This window comes from Crocodylus siamensis, chromosome 1, assembly GCF_052110815.1.
Source record: "Crocodylus siamensis isolate JL-2025a chromosome 1, ASM5211081v1, whole genome shotgun sequence".
Taxonomy (NCBI): domain Eukaryota; kingdom Metazoa; phylum Chordata; order Crocodylia; family Crocodylidae; genus Crocodylus; species Crocodylus siamensis.
The window spans coordinates 307,382,604-307,409,192 of NC_143395.1; the positions used below are offsets into that span (position 1 = coordinate 307,382,604).

At 41.8% G+C, this 26,589-nt stretch overlaps 1 protein-coding gene across 3 annotated transcripts in view; it reads right to left on the bottom strand.

Annotated features, from left to right (window-relative positions):
* Nucleotides 1-26,589, bottom strand: part of ARHGEF7 (Rho guanine nucleotide exchange factor 7) — a 182,107-nt gene that overhangs the window by 71,931 nt on the left and 83,587 nt on the right. For 2 of the 3 annotated variants that reach the window (XM_090022132.1, XM_090022123.1), the window contains exons 6-8: nt 17,392-17,480; nt 9,834-9,928; nt 9,343-9,438 (exon numbers count right to left, since the gene is read on the bottom strand). In XM_090022132.1, the coding sequence (XP_089878258.1) occupies nt 9,343-9,438; nt 9,834-9,928; nt 17,392-17,480 (280 nt within the window). Of the gene's footprint in view, nt 1-9,342; nt 9,439-9,833; nt 9,929-12,567; nt 12,641-17,391; nt 17,481-26,589 lie in introns of those variants that run through there. The other variant, XM_090022142.1, reaches the window with a different exon arrangement.

Here is a 26,589-nt window from a genome sequence, read left to right on the forward strand (position 1 = left end):
CTCCTGAAGTGGTGCTAAAGAAAAGTTTAACTCTCTCAATACTGTTTTCTGTTCAACTGCCACACTTTGACTATCTTTTTCCACCCAGTGATATTAAGTTGATTGTAGTTTCTCCTCAAACATTCTATAGTTCTAGCTAGAAAGAGCATGACATGAATCTCTATTGTACATTTGTTTTGGATGCATTGTAATTTTAGACTGCACATTTCCCACTGACATGAGAAAATTAAGACTGAGGGGGTGGTAACCCATCCCCTTTGACTTTTCCATTTTACGCATCAGTCACTAGTATTTTTTCCTCTTATTTTGTAGAGGAACAATGAATAATATATTACCTATTATTGTGAGCATGTCATTTTTATCTCCTTTAGCTGTCTAAGGAACAACGGTTAATATCTATCACTAGATCACAAAGCTGTTAGCAATTAGCATGTTCAAATCCAATAAAGATTAGTTATTTTATATAATGTATTCTGAAGTTGACATTTCAACAAGTGTCTCCTCATATTTTTGATACTGCAATTGAAAAGCAATTACAGGAATTTAAAATAGCGCATGCGCGCGCACGCACACGCGCACACACACACGGGCAAGCTGAGGGACTGCAGCACTGACGAATGCACAGTCACATGGGTGGCAAACTGGCTCCAGGGGTGAACCCAGAGGGCAGTGGTGGATGGGTTGATGTCAACCTGGGAGGGTGTGGATAGCGGAGTCCCCCAGGGCTTAGTCCTTGGGCCAGTGCAGTTCAACATCTTCATTAGTGACCTGGACGAGGGGGTGGAGAGCACCCTGTTCAGGTTCGCTGATGACACCAAGCTGTGGGTAAAGTGAATACACCGGCAGGCAGGGGCCGCATCCAGGCAGACCTGGATAGGTTGGAGAAGTGGGCAGATCTGAACAGGATGCAGTTCAACAAGGACAAGTGCAGGGTGCTGCACCTGGGGAGAGGGAACCAGCATTATGGTTATAGGTTAGGGGATGACCCTCTCGGCAGCACAGAGGCAGAGAGGGATCTTGGAGTCATGACTGACTCCAGGATGAATGAGTCGCCAATGCGACAAAGCAATAGGCAGAGCCAACCACACCCTGTCATGCATCAACAGGGGCATCACTAACAGGTCCAGAAAGGTCTTGCTCCCCCTCTATGCAGCGCTGGTCAGGCCACAGCTGGAATACTGTGTCCAGTTCTGGGTGCCGCACTTCAAGAAGGACGTGGAGAACCTGGAGAGGGTCCAGAGGAGGCCACTCGTATGGTTGAGGGCCTCCATGGCCAGTCCTATGAGGAGAGGCTGAAGGACCTCAATCTCTTCAGTCTCCGCAAGGACACGGGGGGGGGGGGGAGGGGGGGGGAAATCTTGTGGCTGCCTACAACATTATCAGGGGCCACCAGCAGAAACTCAGGGAAAGTCTGCCCACCACAGCCCCCCTTGGAGTCACCAGGAGCAATGGCCACAAGCTGAGGGAGGACAGGTTTAGGTTAGATATTAGGAAGAACTACTTCACTGTAAGGGTGGCCAGAGCCTGGAATAGGCTTCCCAGAGAGGTGGTGCTCTCACCTTCCCTGGAAATCTTCAAGAGGAGACTGGATAGGCACCTGGCTGGGGTCTTATGACCCCTGCCACCCCCAGGGCTCCCTCCTGCCCATGGCAGGGGGTCGGACTCAATGATCTGTCTAGGTCCCTTCCGACTCACTGATTCTATGATTCTACGTGATATACACAAAAATTATTTTAGAAGTGATAAGTTTCTCATGCTAGTAAAGTTAAGGGACTAACATATCCTTTACAAATGACAAATATGAAAGTTGTCTTAAAAATCTCTATAAAGTTTGAAATTATATTATAAAAATTAGTCTAAGTCTCAAAGCGAGAGCTAGGCTGTATCAAGATATTTTCCACTGAAACGGTGTGACGGTTTTGGTTAGGATGGGGCAGGGGGAGGGAAATGTATTTACTCTGCATATAGGGCATGAGGTCCATAATACACAATTGACAGCCTGCGCATTTACCATAGAAGTAAATCGCATGACTACGTTTAGTCATACACATGAACTGGCATTATTATTGACATTTAGAGTGAAGCATTCTTTTTGATAGTCTAAAAACAGCAACTATAATGGGATATCTAGTAGTTCAATCATGTTCTTTTGAATGCTGCTGAATGGCTACAGTCATGAATGATAACCAAGACTGGGCTGGCAACCAACAGAGAAAGCAGCATTGGTACTAGAAGCCACTAGAGTTGCCCCACATATTTTGCTTTATACAAGTTTAAAGAAAAATGAAAACCCCCATCTTTACTTTATATTATCCTCATTTAAATTCAGCAATTCCTTTGTTTTTTTTATTGTAAGAATTATTTTACACTGTACCCAAAATATCAGTATTAGGGAACACCATATCCTGTTTTTGTACAGGAAACTGCTAAAACCATAGGTTGTCACAGTAAGCTAGTGGGTCGGGGAACTGAAGAAGGGACTTGTTGCAGTTACTGATTTGGACACTGTCTGAGATCATGGAATAAATACATTAATTGTTTATTAATTAATAAACAATGCCCACTATGGGATAGGGAGGTCCAGGTAAGGGAGATCCCCTGCCCTCCATCAATGCTGACTTCATGAAGGAACACCTTGACAGGCTGGATACCTTCAAGTCAGCCAGCCCTGACAATCTACACCCCAGGATACTCAAAGAGCTGGTGAGCATCATAGCCCAGCCTCTGGCATGGATCTTTGAAAACTCTTGGCGCTCTGGTGTAGTGCCTGAAGACTGGAAGAAGGTCAATGTGGTGCTGATCTTCAAGAAAGGGAGAAAAGTGGATCCAGCAAACTACAGGCCCCTCAATCTGACCTCTATCCCAGGGAAGGTCTCGGAAAAGATTATCAAAGAGGCCATTCCTAATGGACTGGCCAATGGCAACATCCTGAGACATAACCAGCATGGGTTTGTTGATGGCTGGTCTTGCTGGACCAATCTCACTTCCTTTTATGACCAGGTGACCTGTCACCTGGACAAGGGAGAAGAGATTGAGGTCATATATCTTGACTTCAAAAAAAGCCTTCAATTCCATTATCACCTCTTAGTGAAACTGGCCAATTGTGGCCTTGGGTCCACCATGATCCACTGGCTGGGAAACTGGCTCCGTGGTCAGACGCAGAGGGTGGTAGTTGATGGAAGTCAATCATCACGGTGACCTGTGACCAGTGGGGTCCCCCAAGGCTCTGTCCTTGGACCCATACTCAACATCTTCATTAATGATGTGGACACTGGAGTCAGAAGCGGACTGGCCAAGTTTGCTGATGACACCAAAATTTGGGGCAAAGCATCCACGCCAGAAGACAGGAGAACAATCCAGGCTGACCTGGACAGGCTCAGAAAATGGGCGGACAAGAACCTGATGATGTTTAACGCTGAAAAATGCAAGGTTCTCCACAGCATCCTTATAGGCTTGCAAGTGCTATGCTGGCTAGCAGCATGGAAGAAAGACTTGGGGGGTCATCACTGACCACAAGATGAACATGAGCCGGCAATGTGATGCTGCAGCTAGTAAAGCAAGCAAAATGCAGGCTTGCATCCATAGATGCTTCTCAAGCAAATCCCAGGACGTCATTCTCCCCTTGTACTCGGCCTTAGTGAGGCTGCAGCTGGAGTACTGTGTCCAGTTTTGGGCTCCCCAATTCAGAAAGGATGTGGAGAAGCTTGAGTCAGTCCATAGAAGAGCTACGCACATGATCAGAGGTCAGAAAAACAGACCTTATGACAACAGGCTGAGGGCCATGAGATTCTTTAGCCTGGAAAAGCGCAGGCTCAAGGGTGATCTGATGACCACCTATAAGTTTAATCAGGGGTGACCACCAGTATCTGGGGAAACATTTGTTCACCAGAGCACCCCAAGGGATGTTGAGGTCGAACGGTTATAGACTACTGCAAGACGATTTCAGGCTGGACATAAGGAAGAATTTCTTTATTGTCTGAGCCCCCAAGGTCTGGAACAGCCTGCCAGTGGAGGTGGTTCAAGCACCTACATTGAACACCTTCACGAGTAAATTGGATGCTTATCTTGCTGGGATCCTATGACCCCAGCTGACTTCCTGCCCTTTGGGTGGGGGGCTGGACTCGATGATCTTCCAAGGTCTCTTCCATCCCTAATGTCTATGAAATCTATGAATTGGATACTAATATTAATATTGCCACTTTCAGGCTTTTCAATTAACTCATCAAGATAAACCAAGAAGGGCAACTCATCACTATGGTGTTTCAAGATGCTGGAGAAATTCAGAAAATACATGTAGAACAAACTACTAGGGTATTTTCTTAACTGCTTTTTCATGCCCCTTCCTCCCCAGAAGAAGGCTTGCATCCTGGAGTGTAGAAATGGAGGTAGGGGGGGCTCAATTTGGACCATAGCCATATGGCGTAAAAGTAGGCACAGAACACTGCTGCAACCGGGGGCATCCCCTCCAAGAGCCAGGTTGACCTTCTCTAGCCCCACAACAGCCAAAGTTTTGTGGCAAGCAATAAAGGGCTGAATTCAGTGAGAGCTACAGGGCCAAGGAAGGGTTAACTTGGCTTTTGGCAGTTACACCTGACACAGCAGTATCTTTCCCTTGCTTTACTCCTGCCTCCATTAAGGTGCCTCTCTAACTAAGCACCCTGGGCTCACATGCCATGAACAGCAGATTCCCTGGCCACTGGTGTGCTGCATGGTAGCCACCCACATACTAAATTATATGTGGCCAATACTGGATAATAATCTCCAACTCTTAGACATTTAGTGAAACTAAGGTCACCAACTGACATTCACTTTAAAACATGATGGGATCTAATCCTTGATCCCAACAACTGCTCACATAACCATGGCAGAATGTCCATTTGGGGATTAGATCCAAGTTGCACCTTACTTGCCAGGGCAGGGGGAGCCCAGACTCCCCCTGCACCAGCATGATGAAACCAATCAGCTGACTGTCAATTGAGGCCAGAACCAAACTGATCCCCAAACACAGTTGACAATCAGCTTGGCACACGGGGAGCTGTAAAAACTGTATGTGCCACTCAGCTGGGTGGTACGTGGGATTTATACAGCTACTAGTATGTGGCAATTCCAGCACCAGGCTGTCACAGCCCAAGGCCAAACTCCCTGTGTACTGGGAGCTGTTTAAACTCTGTATGCCACTAAGTTTTGACAGGTACCAGCTTCAGTTTAAGACTTAATACAAGTGAGCAGCAAAATATTTACTGCATTATCAAGACTTGACTTGAGTTGCACATGTGGCCAGTTGCCACTTAAGGAGTAATTAGTAGGGCTGTGTGAAATTTTGGTAGTCATTTGGTTTCAGAGGTGTTTTGGGCCATTTCAGTGCCCGAAACACCAAATCACAATTGAAACAGAAGGCTCAGAAACATCTCCAAAATGAAATGAGGCATCTGAAATGTTTCAGAAAATTCTGGATTTTCAGAGCCAGGCTTGCAGGGAAACAGCTACATGCTGCTGCCCTGCCATGCGACTCAGCTCCACATGGGTCTCCTTGCCGCTGCTGCCAATCCCACACTGCCCCGGTGATGCATGGCTGCATGGGGCAGGCAGCAGCAGTGAGGAGACCCCAGAACAGATCTCTGCTCCCTGAAAAGCCAGGTTGCACAGCAGGGACCAGCAGCTTTGCTTGCCACTCTGTGCTGCCTCCCTGCCTCGCGACCCATCATGACAGGGATCAGATATCCACGCAGGGGTCTCCTCGCCTGCACAGAGGGCAGCAGCCCTCCCCCAGACGAGCCACCCATGCTCCCCGCTGTGACCGTGCAGCCCCTGGCCCTGCAGCCCCACCCAGCTAAGTAGGGCTGTGCAAAGCTTCCCTCGCAGCCCGTTCAAAACAGATTTGGAGGAGATTCAGCAGAACCAAACCTCCAAACAGATTCAGCCAAATCAAAACAAAACTGAAAAAATTACTGTCTTCTGAAATGGCCAAATCTGAAACCGAATCAAAACACAGCCATTTCACACAGCCCTACTGATTAGTCTTGCATCTTAAAATGTAATGTACATTAGGGACCTAAGATACAGTAACAGGTAAACTGTAGTAGTTTACAGTAAAATACAGTAAAACAGGGCTTAATCCTCAGAAGTGGACTTGATGTTAATTTGAATCTGGCACTGTGAAGAATCCTGAAGTAGAGATTATTTAGGATTGGAGCTACGTAAGTGTAAGCAGTTGGTGATGTGTCTCCTGGAACTGGGCCGTCTTCCCACCAGAATTGTAGTATTCTGTTCTTCCAAAATCGCCTGCCATGTGTTGGTGTTAATGACAGAGACACCCAACTCTCGTTTTGAGACAGAAGGATCAACCAAGGCTCAGGAGGGCCCCTTATCTTCACAGGGCTCCACCATCCCCATACCCTGCCCTAACCACACCAGATGTTCCAGGCTTGATGTTACTTGCCTACTGGACTGAAAGGTCTGGTTCTAGTCTTACAGACTCCTTGTTTGAGGGATCCTCCTCTAGGCTGGCTGCTTGCTCCATTCTCCCCTGCAAGAGTCCCAAGACAGCCGCTTCTTAATTTCACCCTGCCCTTACCTTCAGGGTCAGGCAGACTTACCCCTTCTTGGGGTGTAATCTTGTCTGTGTCTCTCTCTTCCTCTAGGATCCTGGAGGAGTTATCTCCATCCCTCAGGACTGTACTCACCAGCAGAGTGGTCCCTCAGTCTCTTCCCCAGTTCTTCCCAGGTAAGTCTTGAAACCGGGGCTCAGGTTCAGTTCCTCCTTACATCATCTCCGGGCATCTTCTCTAGTGTCAACATACTTTCCCTCTTCCTGAACCAACCCCAGACACTTCCTCAGTGTCCATTTAAATTCTCCCTCTTCTCAGCTGCGTTCCCTATGGCAGCGTGTAATTCGCTGCCTCCCCGATTCAGCTGTTCTCCTTTTTCTTTTTCAGCAGGGCTTTTCCCTTTTTCTCCTGCCATGCCACTCTCCCTGTTCCAGCCTCGAACTCTGGCTGCTGGGCTTGCCTTTGAAATGCCACGGCCCCAGATAATTTCCTTAATCAGCTGGGACATGGCATCTACCCCACCTTGGCTCGGCTTCTTTGTCGTCTCCCGGTAAGTCTCTTCTCCTGACCCTCTTCGCATTCTTGTGGCAGAGTGTTTCAACCACCCTGTCACAGTAAGAAACAGCACTTCCTCTCCATAAAATTCTGAAATTTCAAAAGTTTGTCCATTCCACACTTGGACAAGCTCAAAACATCTCAATTTCTTTACAAAAGAAATTACAGAACAAGACATTAATACATTATACACTTCAAAATAACCAATGCCCCAGGGACTGGGATATGGAAGACTTGTAAAGTCTTTGCTTTAGAAGCTTGTCACTGCATCTCGTACAACCTTGAGTGACCTGACCACTACAAGCCTGCTAGCTGTTCTGAGGGACGGATCTTTCAGTTTATCTTGTTAAGGCTGCTCCACTTCATATGTATAAATGTCAATTTGGTCACAGAAAGTGTCAAAGGGACCTGGGATGTGGGGTACCCAAGTTCAAGTTCACATAAATATATTTACGTTGGAACAGAAGTGAAACAACTCTAACAGGAAAGACAGTAAAATCACCACAAAATAACCAATAACTGAATATTTGGGGCACTCCCATCAGATATGGGAGAACAGCAAAGCAGGAACTTGAACCTTTGTTCAAGCATCAAAAGTCAGGGTTCTAAATGGCCAGACTATGGATTACTCTAGAGTGGCTGTCATGCTCTGATTTTAAATAGAAATCCCATCCTCAGCAACCTGAGAAATCCATCCTATTAAAGTTTGGTTTGGCATACTTTGTGGAAAAAAGCTTCTGTTTAGATAAACTCATATTTTTCAATGGAAAAAGGTTTTGTCAAAAAAAATCTCAATACTTTTTAGCTAGACTTACTCCAAACACCCCACTTTTGCAGTCGTCATCAGGGATCTGGGTTTTGTGTTTCCAACAGAAAAAAAATGGAGAAAACCCCAGATTTCCCCTTTTTAATCAGAGAAACCTGTGGATGCCCTGCTTTTGCAAAGAGCTCTGCAAGCTGGTTGAACTCCGACCTGCAAGAGCTAATTGCAAACAGGGCAGGCGACCCCCCTAGCCCTGCCCAGAGGGGGAGAGGTATAGGGAAGGGGGAAGGGCGAGGCCTAGGACTCTCAGTCAGCTACAGCTCGGGGCCCAGCTCAGCCTCACTCCTAGAGTCTGTGAGGTAAGCGGGGCTTGCAAGGGCTGGGGGGTAGCCAGGAGCTGCTTTCGCCCTTGTCTGAGCAGGCAGCAGCAGTGGGGGAGTTGGATCCATACTGCTTTTGCTGCAGCTGCCTGCTGTTGGGGGCAGGGAACTGCAGACTTGGGTCCCTGGTCCCACAGCCTTGGCAGCTGGGGACCCCTCCCAGCAAGGCTTGGGGGCAAAATCTGTGGACTGGGGGCAAGAAGCACAAGCAGGGCGGGGGGGGGGGAGCTGTTGTGGGGGCAGTGAGGGGCATCAGCAAGCCAGCAGCTAGCAGGGAGCTTATCGGAACACAAAGCTCATCAGACCATCAAGAAAACAAAGCCTCTCTCTCATCAGTTCAAGCTCTTCTTAAACAACTTTTTACAAAGCATTTAAGGAAGAACAGAGGGACATTACCAGCTGGCCTGCTGATTAGCTCCAAAAAGCCCCAAGTTGACACTGTCCTGTATGCCTGTGTTCCAGTGAAATTGGAGGCACATACACGCACGTAAACAGCTCTCAGCATTAGCTAGCATGGGAGTAGCATGACCGTGATCGGATGCCAGCTGGGGTTTGTGCTGTGGGAGAGTCTCCCACCTCCTTCTCAGCCAGCCAAAGCTCCAGAAAAAGGGAGGAGAGGGGCAGGGCCAGCTCTGCTCTCTGAAGCTCCCAGCCCAGGCCAGCCTAGAGCTGAAAAGCAAGCTGGGATGCTGAGGGACTGAGAGTTAATTTAAAACAGGAAGGAGTCTGGGACAGAAGTCCATAAACCAGTTTGACCCAAATCAGTTAAGTCTGATACTACATTCAACCACATTTATCTCAAACCAGTTTTGGCCGTTTTGAAACTGGTTTGTGTGCGTTGAACTTACGTTCTGTTACATATTTAAACCAGTTTCTGGTCACTTAAACCAGTTTATGTGCAACTTCTGTCCTAGTGCAAGAATACTATTATCAGTTTAGCCATGCATCATGGAATTGATTGCCACTGAACCAGCTCCACTCCCTTTCCAAACACCAAATGCTTCAGTGCTGTAAAACCATCAATTACAAATGACAATATGCAAATAAAAATAAATTTGCCAGTTTCAGTTCTGAAGAAATCATTCATAATACTTACTTGGTGCACTCTTCTAAAGACTGTACAAGCATTTGCTGGAAAGAACTGATTTCCTCCAGGTTTCCCATTAAATACAAAGTATTTATAGAATTTAACCTGGAGCCAAGAGGGAAGGGGAGAAGGGAAAGAGAAAGAAAGAAGCTTAATAAGCAATTGAGGTATTTTGTGTGTTGTCTTTTCCCCCACAACTGACTTTTTAATTCTGCTTTAGAAAAAAATTATGAATTTAACAACACTAATACATACATATTATTTGTGCTCTTAGTATATAGCACATAGGTACATCAGTCAGAGATCAGGACTCGTGTCTACTAAAAACCATATAAACAAAACAAGAACAGAACCTGACTTCAGCTAGTTTTCTGTTGTATATTTCAGGCTACACTAGCATTTCAATACTAAGCAGATACTTGTACAGCCAGTAAAATGGACATTTCTACTATACTTAACCCCCCCCAGATTTTTAAATTTTAAAACAAAGACTCACATACTTTTCACTGGCTTGTAATGGTCGCAGGTAGTTTGAAAGCATTGTCTGTAGTTCCTTAGCATATTCGTTTTCTGTTTCTAAAATATTTTGTAGTACCTACAATAGATGACAGTTATTGATTGCTATTTTGTGAGATGAACAACAGAATATTCAACTTTGAGAATAAATAAATCGGTACAATTAATATTTTGCCAAAATTGGCATTTCAGCTAATGCTGTGAAAAAGCAGAAGACTTCAAAGAGTTAATAAGTACATTAAAAATTCAGGTATCAAGAATAAGCTTTTTAAACACTACACAGATCAACAATTAAATTTATGCTAGCTACCACTTAGAAAAAAAGATGTTTCCTGTAGATGCCAGTGTTGCGTTCTAGGGAGGTTTCATTATAAATTTGCAGAAATGTTTCCTAAAGAATTTAAATATTGATTCTGAGCATTTTCAGAATTAGGAGGTATTATTGCTTCTACACACTTCAGAAAGGATTGGGAGATTATGAGTTAAGTAAGGACAGAAGCAACTCCTCAACTCAAATGATTAAAGACATCTGAAATCACCTAGTCTTAACTAATAGATAGTTATTGTGTTTGTTCAAAAGTACAAATCTATCTCTGCTAAATTTGGATCTAAAGATATTAGCATTTTTAAAAAAGACCAGCATTTCTCAAGTTTTTAGACTCGGGGCACCCCTCCATAAAGTTTCTAAATTTAGCAGCACTCCATTTCACTCATTTGTTCACTCTAGAAAATAATAGTAAAGCTTCTGTTTCAAAGAATTCAAAAACCACAATAGGTCAGAATGTTTTTGACACCATGGATTTTTATATCATATTCCTGGGTTTAACTGGTAAACCATGTAGATGTTTGTACATCAAACTGTTACTTGGCACCCTGGTTGAAAACCACTGAAACTGACCAACTGTCCCAAGCCTTCAGCAGCCCGTGGGCAACATACCAGGCAAATTACATGCTACAGACAACATCACACTTTGCCTTCCCTGTCGACCTTATTTTTAACTTTTAAATTTCCAGCTGTTACAAACAACCTCAGAGGCCTTGCACACAAATCAAGGGTTGGAAACCACTAGAACTGACAAATGCCAGCATTACTTAGCAACATACTTAGCTTACAGAATATGGCACGTTATTTTTTACATCCTGCATTAATAAATCACAATAGTTTAGAATACCCTGAAATGTACAACAGACCATTTTGATTATATTAAACTACCTCCTCTCAAGAGACTTCAAAATAGTCTCAACCGTATCCAGCTCACTTCTACTGTGCATATATTGGAAGTCTCTGTGAAGCAGCCAGTTTCTGTGGCTCCTAAAGATAACGTTCATTGGTTTCATTTTCTCTAAAAGGCTAGACTTTACTGTATAAAACAAGGACATGATCTTATACTTATTGATTTAGCAATAACTGCTTGCACTGAATATACTTCTCTGAAGTTGTCCTAAAGAGTTGTTCTTTTAAAAAGCTGGGGGGGGGAATTATCTTAAGGAACTGCAAAATTGATTTGTTACTGCTTTCTTCAACCCAGTATGGCATGGATGTGCTCTGAGTAGTTGTGCGAATTTTAATACATGTAAAGCACCATACTATCTTCTCTCTCTCATATTTGAGATGTCTGCATTAGTACTAGTTTCAACATTTATAATAGAGTGTACTGGCTGCATTATTCACTGCAGTCTGTACTGTTTTAGGAGATAAAAAAGCCATTCAGGCTTAAATGCAAACCTGATGAAGTAACTTTAAATAGTTCAGTATGTCAATGAAGAATTCACTGTTTCTTTCACTGGTGTCACAGAATTCTGTTTTATTCCCTGAATGGCTCTATTCATTTGAAGAAACAGAGAGACCACTTTCGAGCTCATTCTTTTGTTGGGAATATGAATCCTGACCCAAAGATTAAAATGTATCCATTCTACAAAACACTCAGACAGAATGTTACAGAGAAAGCCTTGGCTCTTAATTGGGCAAACTAAAGTATACAGCACAACTTTAGTGAACATAAATAGAAAGTTCTAATGTGTTCAAAAAGGCAAAACAGATGAAACACTAACAGATCACTAAACATTTTCTCTTTCATGATGTAGTAAGTGTGCAAAACCTTAGCGTGGAAAAAACATACCCTGTACAGATACTCATGATTTGAAAGGGGGAAAGGGGGAGGGAGGAGGCGGCAGAGAAGATAGCATTACAAAGATAGCAAATACTTGAGAAAAAAAAATATTAAGCAATATCCAATTGTACCCTTGGAAATTGATACAAATATAATAGTAAATGAAGAAGTTGTGCTGCACATCCTATTCAACGAAATGAGCTGCCAGATTCACTTGACCCACTTTAAAATTACTTTAAATGGTTACCAAAGATAAACAATTCAGTTAAATGTGTACATATTTTCGAAGCAATTCAAAATAGGTCACATGTCTCCTTTAGTTGACTTTCCTGTTAAATGCCGATTACCATCATCACATACAACATTTTCTGTTTTCTAAAAAGCACTTTAAAGTTCTTTACATAAATATAAAAACTGTCATTTTTCTGGGCATCTCTACCCCCAGCCATTTTCACTTACCTACCTCACCAAAGATGCTGCAAGGATTAAAGGTACAGTGGTTTGAAGATTTGAAAGTCTGTGCAATGCCCAGTAACGTCTTTACAGTGCACCTCAAGACCAAAGCATTTTAATTCCCAATCTCACCATCATACCCGCGTGCACTAATAAATCACCTTTCTTCCCTCTCCTGCTTTCTGCACATTCTGGCTGCTGCAAGACCCCATGAGACCTCAAAGACCTTGCTCCCAAAACTCCATCACAACATTTGCAAAGACAGAGTACCAAGGAGTGGGTTGTTTTCATTGAAATGACAGCTTGCACAATCCATAACACTAGAGAATGGCACAAAGCTGAGCTCATCCAGTGCAAGCCTTCTCTTGATCACAAGGCATGGAAAAAAAACAAACCAAAAAAAAAAAAAAACTAAACATGCCTAACAGTTCTATCACACAAAACCCAAGTGACCTTTCTAAGGCATATAATCTCCCAAAAAAGGGATCAAAATGACCTACACACTGACCATCTTCCAAATCACACAAAAATAAAGATTTTATTAGTACATTCAGAACATGTGGCACATTCCAATTTTTTTATATAGTTCCCACCACACTACTCAATTGTAATCACCAGCTTATTATCTTAATTAAGAATCATTCTGTAATTTGCTTGCATCACTGGAACTCAAAAATCCACATTCTTAAAATCTGGGATCCTACAAAGGCATGCAAAATGCTGCACATGCACAACCTGCACAGCTGCAATTGCATAAAAAGTGCCTGGACAATAACAGGGCACATGCAAAGGCTCACTGTGGCAATTCTGAAAATATGGCTTAACAGAGGACTCAAGCATATAACAGCAAGGAGAGGGATGGTGAAGAAAGGGAAAATCAAAAATATCCATGCTATATGAAAACAAACTATTTATTTACCTTCTCTTTAAAATATCAGCTAGAAATCCTTCTTTATATAACTTTAAGCTATCATCAAATAGTAAATAATGGTCTTACAGGCTTACCTAATGAAGATCAATCCTGACACATTAAGCTTTATTATTCAATAACAGACATTTAGGTACAAGTGAAAGAAAAAAGAATTGGGGGGAAAAAACCTCTGCTGCTTATGTGAGAACATGGCTCACTTTGTAACAACAGGATACTGAATTTGGTGAAAAGGAAAAATAGTTAATGGTTAACTCTGTGCCCAAATCCTAATGAGTAGTAGTACTTTAATATCTGTCTCATGTAGTCAGGATATACCCTAAGCCTTCTATATAGTTCTACTTCCCTAGCCAAGCAGAGTATGAGAATAAACACCTATCCTATATGCTCAGTGTCCCATAGACATGCACTGGAGTCTAACTGGAGATCAAGAAATTTGAAGTCTGCTCATTAACTGCAGAAAGTGTTTTATACCTTCATAAAAAAAATAAAGAAAAAATAAAAAAATCAAGCAAGCATTTGCAAGTGGGAGAGTGGGAGATACTCCATGGGCCATCAGAACAGGAAGTTTTCCACCATATTATCTAACTGGAAGGAGTGGGAACATCAGAGTTTTACATACCATGCTACTAACTAACCTTTGATTACTCCCTCCTTCCACATACCCATGAGACTGTCTAGTATCCAATCTCTTTTGAAAAAAAAATAGCAATGAAATTACTGCAAAGCTTAGAAGTTCCTTCCATTTGCCAGTATATTACAAGGCCAGAAAAATGATATCCCACACACATCACTGAATCCAAGCCTGCCAATTTCAGAACAGGCCTAGCCAATACTAGTTTAAAGAAATGGCCTCGAATGCAAATGATTCCGTAATATCTATTTTTAATTCAGGCTGCAGCCTTTGGGCCACAGGTGCCAAATGCTCCTTTGTTAGAGGCTGTTCCATTTTTAGCTTCAGCACTGACTCAAATCCATTACCAACACAGAGCAATGATGAAATGTCTGACGTAGGAGAAATTCTGTACCTGTGAAAGTGTGACCAACTAAAAAAGGCAAAGAAGTTATGTTAGGATAGAAAAAAAAGATACAAAAATATACATACAACCTGGACAATTTAGTTCCAACCAGAGGTTGCCAACTGGCAATAAGCCGCAGAAGACTAAAAGGTATGATTTTTAAAAGCAGGTTTACTTCAGCACAGAAATGTTGAGATTTAAATCTGTAAAAAATCTGAATTTTGGAATCAGTATTTTTTCAGCCCTTCAACAAAATGTCCTTGTGAAACAAAATTATATTTTTGTAAAACCAACAAAAATTGATCAGTTTCATCAATGGAAAAACTAGACCCAACAAAACAAAATAAATTAAACTGGAGAAAAAAGTAGAAGGAAAAAAGAAAAAACTGACCAAGATAATTCTTTACTAACACCACAAATACAAAACAAGCTAAAAGGATCACATGCATTACACTGTTAAAAAGTTGGGGTTTTGTTTTGATTTTTTGTTTGTTTGGGGGGGGGGTTTAAACCGAAAACACTGAGAAAGTTGTTTTAAGAGTTCAGAATTTTAAAGTTTTTGACCCAATGGAAGTTTTTATTCATTAATTTTATTCTGAACGTATGTATAAAATAGGCACAGCTACAGAGTCAAGCTTTACATTTTTAATTTGGTACATAGTTGCACACTTTAAGCTCAGTTTCAGGACATAATGCTGCAAAATTCTGTTTTTATTTTTTGCAATGGACCTTACTGTAGTGCAGGAGTGACCAACCTGTAGCACAGGTGCCAAAAGTGGCATAGGCAGACTGTGCATAGCACACAGCAGACTGAGAAATGGACAAGCAGCAAAGCAGCAGATGAGATGGAGCAAAAAGCAAAGCAGCAGATCAGGCAAGGAGAAAGGGATTGGACTGGCACTCAGGAAGGGTCCTGGGGTAATTTGTGGCAAAAGACTGGCCTACAGTGCTGTAGTTTAACTTACTGGTTTTACTATCTGCTCTACGCCGCTGGCAGATATTACACTTAAAATACAATTAGTCTGTTAATCATTTCATAAATATTAACCCAGCCACACATTCAGGGAATTAATAATGCCACAAAGGGGGGAGGGGTGGGGGAAAAAAATCAGCCATAAAAAATATTACACATTTTTGTAGCCTTTTTAGCATTAAAGAAAAACAAGGGGGAGGGGGGGTAATTTGGAGAATTGTCATGAAGTAAGGCCCAGCAGGAACTGGCCCTGGTGCAGTTCCGATATGGCTGACTATCAGCTGATTGTCCATCGGCTTCAGAGACTGCATGGGGGCCAGTTTGAGCCCCTGTACAGTGTCAGAACCAGGTAGTTAACTGCTGACTGTTGGGTACCCAAGCTTTCTACCCATCATGCAGAGGGAGCTCAGAATCATGAAACAGGCTCCCCTAACAATGGTAAATAGGGCACAATTGGGATGTGATTCCCAATCCGTAAATCATGCATCCTGTCATGCACGTGTGGCGTGACAGAAGGCGTGATTGTTGGGATTGGGGATTAAATCCCATTGCGCCTTTTAATTAATGTCTGTCAGCAGTTCTACTTGCTAATGGCAATTCTTCAAAGCAGATTCCTCTTAAACGCTAAAGGCTGCTTTTTACTACATGGCATTTTACAAGCATCAGCTATCCAGAGGTAGAAGTCACTTCAGTTTTAACACTAGATAATTTTACTGGGGTCTAACCCCTCCTACTCTCAGTGTCTACTTCTATGTAACTGATACATATTAAATTTCTTGAGATAAGTGTGAAGCTTTTTTTTTTTTTCTTTTAAGCAAGTTGACTATATATGTTCACAATTTTTGTATAGGCTGCTACATGTGGGGGGGTTTTTATGTAATTTTATTTTATTTGACTACAAAAAGTCAAACTAAAAATTCCAAAAAGGACGGTGGGGAAGAACCACATAAAAATAAGGAAAAGACAAACACAACAGATTATGGTAAAAAGCAAATAGAAATAAAAAAAACATGAAAGAGGGATATTTTAAAAGATAATTACAAGAGTAAACAGAAAGACAATTGATGTATTATAGTTGGATACAGTCTAAAAGTGTTGTCCTATAATCCCTGCAATTTGAAGAAATTGTACATTTTTCCATTCTCACAAGGCAGTGCTGGAATCAATATGCAATTCATCAAATATCTTTCACAGTAAGGTTACAGATTGACACCAGCTCTGTAGGGGAAAGGGTTACTTGTTGTAGGTCACTGAGCTACGTACAATTATTGTTTTAAAAATATTACAACACAGAACCATATCTTTTTAGAAGAGCCTCACTGAAAAATTTCAAAAAGTGAAACCTCATAAAAAAACAAAAGATTTGTTGTAGCTGATACCATTGCAGGGCAGCAGTTAGAAGTGGCACACTAATGTTTACAATTAAACAAGGTATCAGAACTTCAGCAGGAACCCATATCTTACAAATAAAAGGGATTAAAGTCAACTAGCCATTTTAAAATTTAAAAAAATTAGTAAGATTTCAAAAAATCCTGAAGTATTAGGGGTACAATACTAAATAAATGCACAGAATATATGAAAAAGCCAACACTGAATGCACTTTTCTCTGAAGGCTCAAACAAACCACTCTACATATTTATGAGAGGTGCCAGCATCTTTACCCAGTTATGTAGGCTGAAGGAGATGAGAACTGTTTTTTTTTTCCCTCCATACAGATGTTTAAATCTCTTTGATTTAGAACAAAACAGTCCTAAACTCATTTCCAAATACAGCAGAACCTTGCTAATTTGCAGAGACACAGAGACCTACTGCAAATTGCTGATTTCTGCAAGGTAGCAAATCAACAAAGTAAGCATGATGCACTACAGATGCATACTTTGTTCATATATTCTGATAATGTTCAGCGTATTAATAAAATGTATTGTATTACATTTTCCAAGAATAAGACCTCACCACAGCTCTTGGCTAGGAAATAGTAATAATCTGCCAAATTTGTACAGATGGAATATGAGGATTAATGAAGTTGCAGAACTCAAAATAAGGAAAGGGATCACTCACCACATTGTAATAGCTTTTGCTAATTGCAGACGTATCAAAACCTTTGGGAGGACTCTTTAGTGTTCCTGATTTGGGGGAGACTGGTTTTTCTGAAACATAAAAATGTTTTGTCAATGGGATGCAATTACATAATTCAACACTAGAGGTCAAACCAAACCACTCTGATATTTATGAGATACAGTGGACTATGCTCCCCTGAGACATGTCCAGAGCTGTGCAAATCAAAATGTATTTATAGTCAAAATGGTTTGTTCATTCACAACAGATAAAATTCTACCTCTGTGAAACTCCCATTAACCTAAAGTGATCAAGAGTTAAACCAAGACTAACTTGTCCAAAATTTCTTTAAAAAATAAAGACTACATCATAGGCAGCCTGTAATTAAAATAAAAGTGCTTGCAATATTCTTGAAGGTGACAGATACTAAAACAAAAGTAATTAATTATTTTCTAATGAAGAATTATATTCTTAGTTCTCACTCAATTTAAATGGATAAAGGTTAGCATCACCAAAAATCTGACTCAACTGTGCTTGAAAAACAAACAAACAAATTGTACATGTTAATTCAGGGGGGAAAATAAACAATGATATAACTGCTCTTCTGGAAAGTTAAAAAAAAATCTTCAGTATTGTATACATCAAAAGCTGTCTGTAAAGCTCAGAACAAGTTAAATTCTCCAAACAGATGCATATGCTCCACCCGGTTTTACAAAAATACTCATCCCTGGAAAAGGTAGTTCTGTAACATACCTATTTTGTTAAATTGGGTCAGCTCGCATTCTGGAAATACAAACATATCTACAACTTAAGATAACCATCCCAAGAACTTGCAACACAACAGTGAATCATTTTGAATATACCTATGCTGTTAAATGGTGGTGCTAAGGAACACTGCAGTGTGTTATGCCTATTCCACATTCTGAAAAAGATGCAATCCATCTGCCAAGTGCCCAAGGCAGCTGTTAATTTAATGGCACAACAAGCTCTGACCCTGGAACCCAACAATCATGCCTTCTACCATGCCACATACATGGCAGGATACATGATTTTGGGGATCAGATCCCAAATGAGCTTCTTCAACTTGCCAGCATAGGATTGTGACCCAGGTCTTCGCTGCACCAGCAAGTTGACAGCTACATACTGTAGCCCTGCATGGGGCTGCTGGGTGCACAAGTCTATAGGTGCCATTCAGTGGGGGCCAACAGGCTCCACCTCCCCAGACTGGCAAATTCAAAGCCACACATCACCGGCCTACCCACTGAGAACCCCATATGAAGGGCCTGCAAAAGCAAGATGGAGGAATCGTGCTGGCTGGCAACCCCACACACACCTGGGATCACGTAGGCCATCAGTGCCACGTACACACAAACTTCATGATCCCTGGGAAGCCCCAGCTCAGGACTCATCTGCATGCTGACAGTCAGCTGATTACCCCAGGATCTCCAACCAGGCAGGGACAGCCCACATCGCAAACGCTGGCAATCAGCTACTGTCAGCAAAGGAAGTGGCACACCACATGTTCAATTTAAGATGCCATACAAACCAGCCACAAAGCTGCTCTACATTATATGCAGAACATCTTTGTGGCTGGTCTGACATTTTATGGTGCCATAAATTGGCTAAAGGTGTGACATTTTGCCGTGTATGGCACAATTAACACATGAATTGTGTCATAAGTGTAAGGTCTGTCAGGGACCTTAGTGTAGTTCTGTGCATGAGACAAATTAACAAACTTCTGAAACAATGAGTGTATGGCTGTGCACCTGCTGCCACACTAAAACAGCAATAATTTGGGCATGTAGTGAATCACACAGGTAGGCTTACAGTGTTCCCTACTGCCATTCTTTGGAAGTACAGACCTACCTTTGATAAACAAGTCTCAATGCTGCCTATACACACACACATAGAACACCCATGCCCAACACCCCTTTTCAATCATTCCTCTAATTTAAAACACCACAAGACTGAAATAATTCCAAGTACTCTTAAGAGTGCAGCTTTTTATAAGAAGATGAGAGATGTGCAGTGTACCATTTCCTTCTGACCTCTTACACAGCTTAACACAACTGAATGAGAACATGCTTTTGGCAACTGTCCATTATTCTATAAAAAGCCTTTATTCATCTGAACATTACTCTCTCTTTTATATTGAAAAACTTCAGTACGCAGACTCCAAACAAGTACTGTGATTATTTATATCACATAGCGCAATGACAGATTGTCAGACATGAACTGCAGCCATATCAAAATGCTCCTATTGAAAATTCTGGTGCTTCTCTATTTAAAAGCAAACTCATCTGCTTAGTCAAAATGAATGTGTAATTAAAGTTTCCAGTCTACCTGTTGCCTCTGGCTATTTTCATTTTTTAAGCATTTGAAATAAGCCCCTGAGGTGTCCTGCAACCATTCTGCACCATGCTATACATGAAGTCATGCTTAGCAAGTTCAACAGTGACCCCCTTCAGAAGAGGGTCCCACCTATGATGGAGGGGCTCTCAAGTTAATCCCCACCACACTATCAGTCTAGAGGAAATGTCTAAGGAGTGTGGGGAGGGAGTAGAAAGGAGAAAGAGAGAAGCCATACTGCACCAAATGTCAAGTTTTAGTTTTGATCCTGTGGGGCTTGACAATAGCTAATTAAAGCTGCCTAAAGATAAACAACCTCAGTATTAAGAGAACACAGAGGTGAGAGTCACAATACTTCACAGGGACTTTGTATCATTTGGACTGACACCAGTTTTGATCAATTTTAAAATGACAACTTTGTCTTGGAGTTAATGGTTATCTGTGGTAAGGCACATTTAACTTAATCTCCCTGCATCATAATTTTCCCTAGCTTAAATTTTCTAATAAAATTCAGCAAGCAGCAGATCCTCAAAATAAGCCACTATAGACAAATGCAGTTGTACAAAAACTAAAGGCAGGATCTTATAATGGAAAATCTTTATATAGATGAAGAACTTTAGGTATTGGAGTGGGTACCAACAACAGACACATACACATACACATGCATGTATGACAAGGGTGGGCAAAAAATGGCCTGTGGGCCAGATGTGGTTTGCCAGGATTCTATCCAGTCCATGGGGCCCCTAAAAAAAAATTTAGAAAATTATCTGCCCCGCCTGTCTGTCATGCAACCCTCGATGGCTTGCCAAACTCAGTAAGCAGCCCTCCACCTGAAATAATCACTGCCCCATTGTATGATGATATTTGTTGAGAAGAACAGAACATACACCACCTTTTATTAAAGTCACTGACTACTAATACAATGCCCACTAATGACCTGACATCTCCAGAAGGTCACTTCTGGACTTACACATCTATAAAGATAGAATTGTTTTCTAGGCATAAACAGTCTTAAACCCAGAATTTTACTGCATCATATTACAGGAAACAATATCAAAGCATTTTAAATCAACATTATGAAGAGCAATTCATTTATATACATGTAAAGTAGGCATTACATATTAGGAAACAAAAAGAACAGACAATTCACCTAAACTAACACAATATAATCACCAAGAGTTGATGTCAGTACTGGAAAGAGGTCACTGGTTGCTACACTATAGTTTAAGTTCTGGGGAAGAAAAAAAAAACAAAAAACCAAGAATTAAATTCCTTAAATCCAACCTTGCTTCAAAAACGCGAGAGATATTATATCTGTAGTTACCATAATGTGTGATCTACTTCCTAGGACCCAACCAAAGAAATTTTCTTTGAGTCCAAGACAAATGTACACCAGTTTTCCTAATTCCTTTTTAGAGCTCCGTATACCAAAAAGAAATGCTCGCCCTGAACAACAACTGGAAATAGCCATTTTAACAACTTTTTATAAAACACATGTGAAATGTTTCAGGCCATCTGAAATGATATTCATGAAAACAAAAAAAGAAAGAAATATCTTACTTAGTCATTTACAAACATCTGCCTCTGAGGCTAGGGACAGATATTCAAAAAGCCCAAACCTGAATTGATTCAATCTTTGTAGGTTAGTCTAACCTGCATAGACTGAGCCAATTTTCAAGTGAACAGACATTCATTTTTCATTCCAGAAATGCAGGCACATGCCTGCAGTGGCTCAGGCTAGAAGCCAGTAGGTGCTGCAGCAAGCCCTCCCTTCACCTCCTCAGCAGCTGCAAGGCTAAAGGGAAGCTGAATTGGGGGGGGGGGTCAGGCACTGACAGGCTGTTAGGTATGATTGGGGAGGGGTTTAAACCCCCAACATGACCTGTAAGGACCCCAGCCAGGGTGTGCCTGGAGGAGTGGGGAAGCAGCCCTTACCAGGCTTGTCACCAAGGCCAGACATTGGCCCAGGCAGTATCTTGGGCAAAGGGAGGCAAGGAGGGGAATTAAACTCTCCTGTCTCCCCTCACAGGCATGGGGACCCCACCCAGGGTCTGCCTGGCTTTCTCTACTGTTCATGTGGCAGGGCACCTGGCCAGAGCCAGCCAACATGGCCATGCCATCCACCCAGGCTGAGGCTGGGGTTGTGGGGCTGAGCCAGGTCGGGCCAACCTGTAGGCACTACTGAGGGCTGACACAGAGGGGCCAGCCTAAGCTGGGCCACAGGGGCTGGGCCCTTCCCAGCAGGCTGCAGCTCGGGCTGGGGTTGTGGGAGCTGTGCAGCTAAATTGTTCCCGGCTCCACATGCCCAGGCCGGGTGGGCCTGTCAGGGAGCCACAGCTGACTGGGTAGGGTCTGGCAGGGCTGGTCCCGGCTGGGCCACAGGGGCAGGGCCCTTCCCAGCCAGCTGCAGCTCTGTGACAGTTCAGCCCAGCAACATGCCCAGGTTTATCTTAAACCCGTTTCAGCCATTTTGAAACTGGTTTACGTGCACTGTAACTTATGTCCCTAGCCCACAACACTGCTCTGACCCATAACTAACTCTCCAAGTTTTTTAGCTGTTTGTTTTTAAACAAGACAAATATTTCTATTGGTCGTCTTCAATTTACTTGCTCATTCTCTATTTTCCATGGTTCTTCTGTGTGTTTTTAGTTTAGCTTGGCACATGAAAATTAACCTAAAGCAGCTCGCTGTTCTCCAAAACCCTCTTCAAAAACACTTCAAAACATTTCAACCATGCCTCCTCCTCCAAGACTTTTGCACCATCTCAGATTCATACTTTTACCAAACTGTAAGTCTTAACCGTTCTGTTTGTGATCAAACTTCATTTAAATTCCTACTTTCTGTATGTTTGTAAAGCACCAACCATAATCTATGGTTATCCATTAAGACGGAGGTCTTAAAGGAAATCTTCATAGGTGGTTAGACATTAGGTGGTAAAAATAAAGAAATATTATGGAATTATGATTAACAGCAAAAGTTAAAGAATCTATTCAATTCTTGTCAGCAGTGCTTAAAAAGCAGGTTAATAAACTCATGGCACCACTCCATTATTGTAGTCTATGTAAACTGCTCAAAATAAACAAAATGCAGTATCCATAGCTCAGTTTTTGATTTACAGAACAAGCAAACAAGCAGCAGAAACCGTACAAAATGAGGTCAATAAAAGCAAGCAAGCCATGCAAGTAAAAGCTGGTAGCTAGACAACAGAAAATTAGAACGTAATTCTGAAAGTATACGTGAGTGGTTTTCTTTTTGTTTTCCTCCATTCCTTTATTAATTTGTAGCGACTACTGTCAGCAACAAGTGCTAAAACACCCCATGTAGAGAGCTTCCACGTAGTAAACAGACTTCCATACAAGACAGACACACTTAGAGAACTGGAGAAAATATTTCATTGACAGGTAAGAGAGAATGATGCTTCCCATGCCTCAAAAAAACAGGATAGTTAAGCTGCTCCCAAAACCAATTTTGTCAAAAGACACTTTTTGGAGAAGGTACTTTCAGAGACACTTTGCTTGTTTTGTTTCGCATGAAGAAAACAGTTACCCAGTTAATCAGTTACCTCAAGTTCAAGGTATCAGTAGTACAAATTCTTATTTCAGAGCACAAACTGTACTGTATGAATGTAGTTTCATAAAGTGTACACATGCTCCTCTATGAAGCTAAGAAGTTTTACAGTTAACAGAATTTGAGCAATAGTATTTTTCAAATACTGTTTTGGGGATCTGTGGAAAGAGAGGAGATAAAAAAATTTCACATTAAGTTCAATAATCTTAATAAAATGAAAACCAAATCAGACTCCTTCAAGCCTGCCTGGCTCGCAGTACACTACAAGGGAGCAGAAAAGCAGCTGCCACCAGTGGGCAACAAGGGAAGCCCCAGGGGATGGGGAGCCAAGCCTGGTGCTGACAGCTGTCTCCACCACACGCTTGCCCAGTGGGGCTGCAGCTGAGTCTGCAGTTGTTCCTGCTCCTGTTGCTACTTCCACCCCACCTGCCTGTCATATGCCTTTCCAGCACGGCTGCAGCCCAGCCCATGCTGGCTCCTGCCCCACCTGCCTGTTCTGTGCCTGCCCAGCAGGACTTTATGAGCAGCAGAGCTCCTTCACCACCCCACTCTCCATCCCTGCCCTCCCCCACCTAGCCATGCATGAGCAGGACCAGCTGTAGAGTCCCTTGAGCCATTAATGCCACCACCAACAGTGCACAGCAGCTGCACTGGAGCCACAAGGAACCACCAAAAGCATGTGAATGTGCTCTGGTAGCTTAGCACAGGAGGCTGCTGTGTGCATATGGAAGAAAAACCATTTCTACAACTATATGGCATTCCATACAGCCAACTAAAAGCTTACATAGCATTGGGCTGAATTAGGTTCAAGAGTAATTAAACACACACATTTATGCTAATTCTTGTGACTGCCCTGATACATTACTACTCTGTTATGGCAAATGTCACCTTTTCAAAGCTATATGCATCTCTACATAATCAACCCACGTGATATCAGAATACAGGCTTTTTATCTGAAGAGTAATGAGAAAATTTTTTAGCAACTGACTACATGATTGATTAATGATCCATCTGCAGATCAATTTAATCAAGGGCATAGACCTGAATTACAACCAAGTACAGTTCCTTACTCATCTCAAGTTAGTCATCTCTTAAAATAAAAATCCATAAATCTTTTCACTGTACTAGACATGGCAATGCATACATGAAATGAAAGATTTGTACCTTGTATCAAGTTCATCTTTCAGACATTTTTTTCCTTATGCAAGAGACATGCATGCCATCAAATACTGTTTGTCTTTTATACAGTAGAAATCTTTTATTTCCTATCATACATAGTACAGTGGGACCTCCAAAAAAAGGATGGTTCTCCTACTTCAAAGAATTTACTGTCTCCTCAAAATATTTTTGAAGGAAAAAAGATTGGATAAACTTCCAAGGAAATAGAGGGAAGAAGCAAGAGGACCTGTTGGGTTTTTTTTAATTCTTTACAACACAAGGACTTTTCTAAAAACTTGAAAAGGAATTATTTTTCTACAAGGAAAAATATTTCTAATTTTAAATTATGTGAAATTAGAAGTCTCAAACAAAAACCCACAAATTTAAAAAGCCCACAAGTCCAGGTGGCAATCCTATTTCTCTTTGTAGGTATTCAATTATGTTTCATCACAGAGGTGGTTAGTTTTACTCATACACTAATTATACTTTCATCCACTACTGAACCAGCATTCAGAAAAGGCAACAATTTAATCCTGTACAATTAGGGACCTAGTCAAATCTCGACTGTGCAGATCTTCCCCGATTTCACAATTTCTGTGATCTCCTCAGAAAAGAAAGCCAATCCTCCCCACCGCCCCCAAAAATTACTAAAAATAAATACTGGTTCCCTAGTGGGAGCTAATAGTTCTCCACACAGCATGGCATGAAGGGGGCTACCAGCACAAAGACGAGCAGGCAAAACAGCTGACACCCCTGCCCCTCACCGCTGATTTGCTGAGAGGGCTCCCTGTCATGTGCTCCCACCCCTCTCCACTATTCAGCAACAAGGAGCAGAGACATATGACAGACAGCTCAGCTAATCAGCAAAGGATAGCACCATACAACAGACAGCCCCTTCCAATCAGTGGCAGGGGCAGGTCCACTGTAAGCCCATGAAAATGGAGGCTAGCCCCACAATCTGCCTGCTAAACTGGCACTTCTTCCAGTTGGGTAGACCCCTACATATAATCCAATATTTTTCAACACTTTTTTCCAACTCTTATCCTCTTCTGCAATAAATCCCACTGCTACTGCACGCAAGTAGTGCTATAAAATCAGATCCAAACACTGTCTGATATTGGAGTCTACTCTGATGGCTAAATTTAACTCAAACATAAAATTAGTACACCTTTTGTATTTTCTAAAACTTTTCCCAAATGTAAGGAATTAAGCATAAAAGTATGTCTTTATTTTGTATTACTCAAGTCTGTCATAAACATAGGCTATAAACAGACTGAAGAGATATGTTTAATCAAATCCAACCTTCAGTAAATGCATTGCAGAATCCCTCAAAGCAGTACAAACTGATAATGCACATAGTTCTCAGTGTAAAGAATAGCCAGGGTAAAGGCAGTTGGAGCATTTTCAACTAATCTCTCTTCTTAGATATGTTTGTTGATGCCAAACTAGTCGGTAAAGATGAATCGTTGTGACAGGAAAATTTCTGAGGCTTATGCTGAGGACTGGTCACAAAAGACACCCTAATCAAAACCTTGACCATTCCAATTAGGTGGAGAGGTGAAGGAAAAAAAGTTCAAACACATGCACAATTCAAGAATCCTACTTTTGGGGGCAGAGGAGTTGGAGAGAAACTTTTGAAATAGTTATTTCAATGGGGAACAAACATATACAAAACTTCAAAAGGTTTACTGTTCTCCGGACAGCTCAAATCCAAACCTCATCACAAATAATTTAGAGTGAGACTATTTTAGTTCATTTGCTCTCCGTCAATCACTCTTCATATACACTTTTAAGAAGAGATTTCTAAACGGAGGAAAAACAACAATAAGAAACTGACTGTTTGTTACGGAAACTGACTGTTTGTTACGTTCTAATCTCAGGTTCTACAGCAGTTCCTAAACAGAAGATGCCAATCACAAGCACTATCTGTGCCTACAGATGTGTAGGGAGGCTGCTCTGATGTACTGTAATTAATCCAGTCTGCTCTAACACGCTGTAATCAAGTCTGCCAGAATGTGCTAACAAGTGCGCTCCAACATCCTCCTCAGCGTACGTGTCTCCCGCTTCAAAATGCCGGCAGGGGTGCTTTAAGTAAAGTTCATTGAATGAGCTTTAGTTAAAGTGCTC